We start from the raw sequence: 7,794 nt of genomic DNA on the forward strand, positions 1-7,794 counted from the left end.
ATGGTGTGGGCCCCCTGCTGGCCTTCCTCGACTCTTATTCGGTCTTCTGGAACACTCCGTGGAAAATAGGGCCGTGGGCTTTTGTTTCGTCCAATTCCGAGAATATTTGTAAACCAACTTTTCTGAAATCAAATACAGCAGAAAACAGGAACTGGCACTGTGGCATCTTGTTAATAGGTTAGTCCCAGAAAATGCATAAAAACATTATAAAGTGTGAATAAAACATGTAGGTACTGTCATAAAACTAGCATGGAACATAAGAAATTATAGATACGTTGGAGACGTATCAGCTTACAGTACATCTGCTTCAGTAGTCATCGATATAGGAGCCGGCATACGCCGAGTGGTCCAGTGCTGGGGCCGGTGCCGCCGGGCTGGTCGCCGGGCCAGCTGGCAGCAACCGGACGCTGACACCGGGCGAAGGGCGCTGGCTCCTTGGAATCAGCTCGGTGTGCACCGGTGCCAGGGCCGGTCTGCGCCGGACCAGCCGGTGTGGCACCCGGTGCCGCCGAGCCGTACGCCGGCCAGAGCTTCCTTTGTTTTCTTCAAAGTGGGGGTCTTCCTTCACCTTCTTGTTTCAATAATACACCATTATGCCTGTTAGACTAATACCTGAGAATAATCTTGTAGGCATGTATTAGTCCAAATACTCGAGCTACGGTGTCATTGTAACCAAAATAATAGATGAGGGTAAAATACCCTTGCACTCCTAGTATGTCACCAGCCAGTCTGGCACAAGATATCCCGAGCGACCATCTGGAGCCGTGTGCATCCAGAAGCCATGACATCCCGTTGTCCCTCCGGCGAAAGAAGGGCCCAAAGCTGAACCCAATGTGCCACCATATGGAGAACCTGCAAAAAGTGAAAGGATTTTTTTTGTTAAAGATGGTATCATTTCTAACCCTCCATATAGACCAACATAAATCAGAAACCCCAATCCGGATAAAGGCCTTAGATTGTCTATCTACTCCATTCAACCAGTTACTAAACATATTAGTAATATTGGTTGGAGGTGGAAGATCATAAGTGAAATTGACCATACGCCAAAGAAGCTTAGCTAAAGGACATTCAATAAAGAGGTGTTGAATAGTCTCCTGTTCCCCGCAGAAAACACATTTCGTACACCCATTCTAGTGACGTTTAGCTAAATTATCTTTAGATAACAGAACGCTTGTTACTCAAGAACCACATAAAAATCTTTATTTTAAGAGGAACTTTCACCTTCGAGAGATACTTCCGCAAAAAAGGGGTATGGTCATTCATAATATCCTCATACATAAACTTCACCGTAAACAAACCATTGGATGTCAGATCCCAGACAAAACGATCACTCTCTTCATTCAAGTTGACCGCCATCAGTTTTCGACATAATTGTAACTATGAAGTCCATTTGTTACCACTCACACCCGTCGGAAAGTAATATTCAGCGGGGTTTGGGCTAACACATGGGCTACTGTTACATGGGCTAACTTAATACTTGTCTGCCAACTAATTTAAACTCCACCTTCAGTGACCAATATATGGTAAATTGGTAGAAATTCGACTTGTTTGTTTCACGTCTCAACATTGTGAAATTCTATCATCGTATTGCTAAAAAGGGCGGGCGCTGCAAAGCGTGCTATCATAGTCTAGTCTGTTGTAAAACTGGAACAAATAGGTGTACATATGGACAACCACATTGCACCAACCATATCAATATTAAACATAGATTTTTTTTTATCATAAATACTAACTTCAAGTTTACCACATCTATTTCATAAAACAAACATAAAAGTCTTAAATAACAACCACAAATGTAGGGAGATTATGTGTTTTTTTGTTATTCAAAATTAGACCATTATCACAAGGTTCTTCGAGATTAGACCATACATTTATTGGGACAACTTCTCATGATTGTAATGAACTTGTTATTATCTAATTTGTATAGATGCAAAACTTGGATTTGATGGCATGCAAGCTAACTAATCCCTAGAACGCATATGGGTGTAATTCCAAGCTGTGTAGTATTTTACAAATATACGCAACGATATCATCAATAAAATTGCAAACAAATGTTCTATATCCATTTTTGCCTTGTTGTTCACTGAGGTTTGTGCAACTAACTCACTTTGAAAAGTGCAATCAGGTTCTATGAGTCTTCCCATTTTCTTGATATTTAATGCAGTGCACTTTTGTATAGTGTGGTTGCATTTTTTTTAGGAAATGTGCAACTATAAGTTGATGAAAGTGAAACCAACGGTTATATAAATATATTCTTCATTTTTTGTCTGTTTATTTACTTCGCACTTCTTGTGGCACCATAATTGTACTTTCTTGAAATATGCAACTAACTCGTCGAGAAAAGTAAAATTAGGGATCTATACATCGATTACTTCCGCTGATTTTGAATTACAAAGATAAATAACAAATGCAACACAAAACACGTCTATTGGGAATTTACAAAATCTTCGTCAATTGAGTAATAGACATAGCCTTCGTTTGTTTGTAATGCAGCTTATGTTCTTTCTTCCTCACTAATGAAATGAGGCAAACATTTTCTCCCTTTGAAAAAGGTATCATAGTCCTTTCTTCATCTTCATGGACCTTCTAAATGTCGAGTCCTAAAGGTGATATGAGTCACACCAACTTTTGCAGTACCCCACGAGAACAACCAATTTCAGGCCTTACACACACACAAAAAAAAATCTACTGAAATGCATGTCATTTTTATTTTGTGCACGCTCTGCAAACTAAAACTCAAGTACCTATCAGTGTTGCTTCTTTTAGGAACTTATCAATGTGACAATGTGTGTTGCTTAACACAACTCCTAGTATTGTGCATCCGAAACGAAAACAAACTTGCACGGCACGACCCCAATGCTGTCGACACACGCATCTCCGGCCACGCGCAGATCGACCACGAGGCGCTACTGCCTAATGCCGGCACGGCGCTCCAACCTCGCTCTCCTCGCCCACCTGTGCGTGTCACTCGCCGCCGTGGCTAGAGGCGCCGCCGCGACGTCCTACAGCGTCGTCGACTACGGCGCCGTTGCCGACGGCCGGACGGACTGCGCCAGCGCGTTCCTCAGCGCGTGGGCCGCGGCGTGCGCGGCGGAGGGCTCGGCCTCGGTGGTCGTGCCGGCAGGCGAGTTCTTGGTGTCCAGGGCGAGGTTCAGCGGGCCGTGCCGGAGCGGCGCGGTGACCGTGGACATCGCGGGCACGGTGCTCGCGCCCGTGCCGTACGCCGGCGTGCAGCTCTGGATCGTGTTCCAGAACGTGGACGGGGTGTCCATCAACGGCGGCACGCTAGACGGCAGGGGCCAGGCGTACTGGGCGTGCCGGAGAGCCGGCGGCGGCTCGTCATGCCCCGTCGCCACCAGGGTCAGTCAGTGCTTTCTTCCAGATAAAATAGAACGATAATGTTAACATTGAGTCATTGACTGGGCGTTGGAACGCAGTCGTTGACGATATACCGGTCTAGGAACGTGCTGGTCCGAGGCCTGACGTCGCTGAACAGCGCCGGCATCCACGTGACGGTCCAGTCGAGCGCCGGCGTGGCGATAGTGGACACGGCGGTGTCGGCGCCGGGGGACAGCCCCAACACGGACGGCATCCACATCAAGCAGTCGAGCGACGTCACCGTCCGGAACGCCAGGATCGGCACCGGCGACGACTGCATCTCCATGGTCGAGGGCTCGTCGGACGTGTGGATTCAAGGCGTCAGCTGCGGCCCGGGGCACGGCATCAGGTACTCGTGACCAGCTCGAATTGTGCATGTCGACTGTCTTTTTAGTGTACTACAATAATCTGGTCTGTCTGTCCGTCAGTATTGGGAGCCTGGGCGACACGCCGGAGCAGCTGGCTGTGCGGAACATCACTGTCAGGGCCGTGACGCTCGCCGGGACGACCAACGGGCTGCGGATCAAGACGTGGGCCAAGGCGAACAGCGGGCTCGTCGACGGCGTCGCCTTCTCCGACGTCGTCATGAGGGACGTCCGGAACCCGATCATCGTTGACCAGAACTACTGCCCCGGCAATGTCAGCTGCCCCACCGAGGTACTGCTCCCGACTAGACCGGTAAGACTGAATTCTCGGGGAATGCTTGCTGACAGTGCGTGTGTCTTGTTTCAGGGATCGGGGATCAAGATCACTAATGTCTCATTCACCGACGTCGTTGGGACGTCGGCGACGCTGGTGGCGGTGCGGTTCGACTGCAGCCCGAGCCGGCCATGCACCGGAATCACCATGCGCAACGTCCGGCTGAGCTACGCGGAGCAGCCGGGAGCGGCCGAGTCGCTCTGCCGGAATGCGCATGGAGTTGCGTATGGGCAGGTTGTTCCACCGAATTGCCTGGCTGACCAGGAAATGCTTTGCTACAAGTGAGATAAGGAAATGAATTTGTTGTCCAACATCATTCTTCCATTGCCTAAAGCGAAACTGTTTTCAGTCATTCGGACAGGTTTTTTTTTTAAAACTTCCACGGATCTATTAATAATCATCAATGTCAAGAGCCTCAAAATTAATAAAATACAATAGGTCATTATACCATCTAGCGACGACTAGAAATATTAATGCGAGCTAAAAGCTCGCCGCCGTCCTCGCTGAAAGGATCGTATGCCGCACCTAGAAGGGGGGTGTGAATAGGTGCTAACCAATTTTTAGTTCTTTTTCAATTTAGGCTTGACACAAAGGTAAATTCTCTAGATATGCAACTATGTGAATTTACCTATATGACAATGTCAACGACTAAGCAAGATATAGCAACGCAATATAGAGGAGATAAAAGATAGAGGTAACCGAGAGTGGAGCACACGGAGACACGGAGTTGATTCCCGTAGTTCCCTTCCTTTGTAAGAAGGTACGTCTACGTTTGGAGGAGTGTGGTCGTTACGAAAGCCAGACCAACAGTCACGAAGACTTCACTAAGGTCTCCTGTGAGCAACGCCACGAAGGCCTAGCCCACTTCCACTAAGGGATTTCCTCGAGGCGGAAACCGGGCCTTTACAAAGTTCTTGGGGCACACATCCACAACCAAATTGGAGGCTCCCAAATCTATAACAACACAACAATCAACAACAATACATCAACAACAAACAACTAGGGATCCAAAGAGGAACACTAGCAAAGGGGCCCTCAAGCATATGAGGGGGAAATGTAAATCGCTTCGGTGAGGATGTAGATCGGTGTCTTCTCCTTCGAATCTCCAAAGATCAAGAGCTTTGTTGGGTGAGGGAGGAGATCTTGCAAATCTTGAGTTCTTGAGGTGGCTCTAATGGTGGTGAGGCTTGGCAGATTTTTGTGCAATGATTGAGCAAGGAGCAAGGTAGAAGAAGGGGGGTATAAATACCCCCTCCAAAAATCCAGCCGTTGGAGTCTTCGAGGGCCGGATAATCCGGCCTAAGTTGGGGCCGGATAATCCGCCCCCGCCAAAAATCCGGCCCTGGGAAAAATCCGGGCAAATGTCCGGCCAAAAGTCCGGCCCATGTCCAGGGCCGTACTGAGCCGCGTCGCCTCTAGTCCTTAGCCATTTTTTGGGGGCCCGGATATTTCGAAAATATCCGGCCCGGATTATCCGGCCTAGGGGAAAATCCGGGCAAATGTCCGGCCAATTATCCGGCCCCTGTCTAGGGAAGTACTGAGCCACATTGCCTCGAGTCCTTAGCCAAAAATTGGGGGCCGGATATTTTGCAAATATCCGGCCCGGATTATCCGGTCTGGTGAACTTTTTCAGCTTTCTTTTGACTCGTCTTTTCCACACAAGTCACACATATTCATGTACCTATATACACCCTGCACCACTTCATCAAACATTAGAGTATCACATACACTGACATCAAACACTCAAAACATATTGTGAGAGATGTTCTTTCACTCGCCCCTTCATCACCGGAGTCGGGTAAAACTTGCTGTAGTCTAGCTTGTTATATTAGACCAATGAAAATTTATCATGCTATGAACTCAAAGGACTGACCTAGACATGCAGTAGAGCAGCAACCATCGCTAATAATCACAACCATAGATCGAAAGATACTAACCTAAAACTACATCGACGAAGACAAAAATCATCCGAATCCTAGCTAGCCACACGAATCCATGCGCGGTTGAAAGCAAGGATAGAGCGGGGAGGAACTTATTCATGATGTTGAATCCTTTTGTTTACTGGGAGCTGAATCTTATCTCCTCCAACCCGGTTCTTATTTTTGCGTATGTGGTTGGGTTGCAAGAGTTGACTTTTAAACTCATCTTCCTTTAAAAGGGAATAGACCTAGATCTCTGCATCGGTTAATGTTTGAATGAAAATGTTGTCAAACCGTAGCACTTTTTGACAATACAATTTGGAATGCAAGTTATCAATCTTTTAAAGTTGTGGCACACGGTGGATAGGTTTGAAAAGCGTTGGTGGCAAAGTTATGGCAATTGGAAGCTTTGTAACTGGAATCGAGAATCCGCCGCACACCTTCTCTTCAATTGTTGTTTTCTGAGAAGGGTGTGGTCAAACATGAAAGGGTGGTTTGGCCTTCATGACGCCGATCCGGGTTTGTGCCATGAAGCTTTAGTCTCCAATATTGTTGGAGATCCTTTGTCCAAAAGCAAGGATAGTCTAGGAAAGTGATGGCTTCCCTAGCCATGCTTGTCTCAGGGGAGGAGTGGAAGGAGAAAAAAATGCTTGTGTCTTCCAAAATCACTTGTCGACCGCGATGGTGGCGCAAATCAGGGAGGAAGCGCCTTTATGGTCGAAAGCCGAAGCAAAATATGTTAGTATTGTAATGCCGCGAGACTAGATGTTTTGTTTCTCGCCTTGCCTCTTGTCTTGATCCTTGTTTCTGTAATACACTAAAAATCCTTTGTATCCGTGTAATTTCTTCTTTATTTTGTAAAGAAGTTTGCATAGCTTTTTGTACAAGTGGAGGCATTGTGATTGTGAGTATGTCATCCTTTTTGGAGATTCCGGTAGGAGTAAGAAAGAGACTTGATTTTTATCGGTCTCGCTTCTTTTGGCAATCAGATGAGCATAAGAAGAAATATAGATTGTCTCGTTGGAATATAATTTGTAGACCTAAGGATCAAGGGGGTTTAGGTATTGAAGTCCTTGAACTGAAAAATAAATGTTTGCTAAGTAAATGGCTTTTCAAATTATTAACTGAGGAAGGAGTGTGGCAACAATTGCTACACAATAAGTATCTCAAGCATAAGACTTTAGCCCAGGTTGAGGATAGACCCACTGATTCCCCATTTTGGAAGGGATTAATGCGGGTTAAGACTGAATTTTTTAAGAGGGGCAAATTTAAGGTAGGAGATGGGTCGAGGATTAGGTTTTGGGAAGATATATGGTTGGGTGATGTGCCGTTAGCGCAACAATATCCGTCTCTCTATAATATTGTCCAAAGAAAAAATGTGTTGGTATCTACGGTTTTGAGGCAAGTGCCTATTAACATTGGTTTTAGGAGATCTCTAAATGAACATAAGTGGAATCGGTGGCTGCATCTATATGAGTGTTTAATGTCTGTGCATCTTACTAATGAAAATGATAAGTTTATTTGGAACTTAACAGAGTCGGGTGTGTTCTCAGTTAAATCTATGTACTTGGATCTTATGAATGGACATACTAGATTTTTGCGCAAATACCTTTGGAAGATCAAAATTCCGCTAAAGATTAAAAATTTTATGTGGTTCCTTAGTAATAAGGTGCTGTTAACTAAGGATAATTTGCTAAAGAGAAAGTGGGCAGGTTGTCAAAAATGTTGCTTCTGTGATGAGAATGAGAACATTGATCATCTGTTTATTTTCTGCCCGTTCGCAAAACTAATTTGGAGG

General features: G+C 45.8%; 1 protein-coding gene across 1 annotated transcript; it reads left to right on the plus strand.

Moving 5' to 3' along the window:
• The first annotated feature begins 2,916 nt into the window (after window positions 1-2,916).
• Window positions 2,917-4,362, plus strand: LOC124700301 (polygalacturonase-like). Its single transcript, XM_047232451.1, has 4 exons — window positions 2,917-3,360; window positions 3,438-3,727; window positions 3,807-4,035; window positions 4,111-4,362. Exons 1-4 carry the CDS (start codon window positions 2,917-2,919, stop codon window positions 4,360-4,362), a joined length of 1,215 nt encoding a protein of 404 aa, XP_047088407.1.
• Window positions 4,363-7,794: the final 3,432 nt, after the last annotated feature.

Source organism: Lolium rigidum, chromosome 3, assembly GCF_022539505.1.
Source record: "Lolium rigidum isolate FL_2022 chromosome 3, APGP_CSIRO_Lrig_0.1, whole genome shotgun sequence".
Taxonomy (NCBI): domain Eukaryota; kingdom Viridiplantae; phylum Streptophyta; class Magnoliopsida; order Poales; family Poaceae; genus Lolium; species Lolium rigidum.

Bases quoted from the DNA above. Each gene is read 5' to 3' on its own strand.
- LOC124700301 (XM_047232451.1), top strand. From the start codon at position 2,917: ATGCCGGCACGGCGCTCCAACCTCGCTCTCCTCGCCCACCTGTGCGTG. The intron at 3,728-3,806 runs GTACTCGTGACC...TCTGTCCGTCAG, and splicing joins GGCCCGGGGCACGGCATCAG to TATTGGGAGCCTGGGCGACA. The intron at 4,036-4,110 runs GTACTGCTCCCG...GTCTTGTTTCAG, and splicing joins ATGTCAGCTGCCCCACCGAG to GGATCGGGGATCAAGATCAC.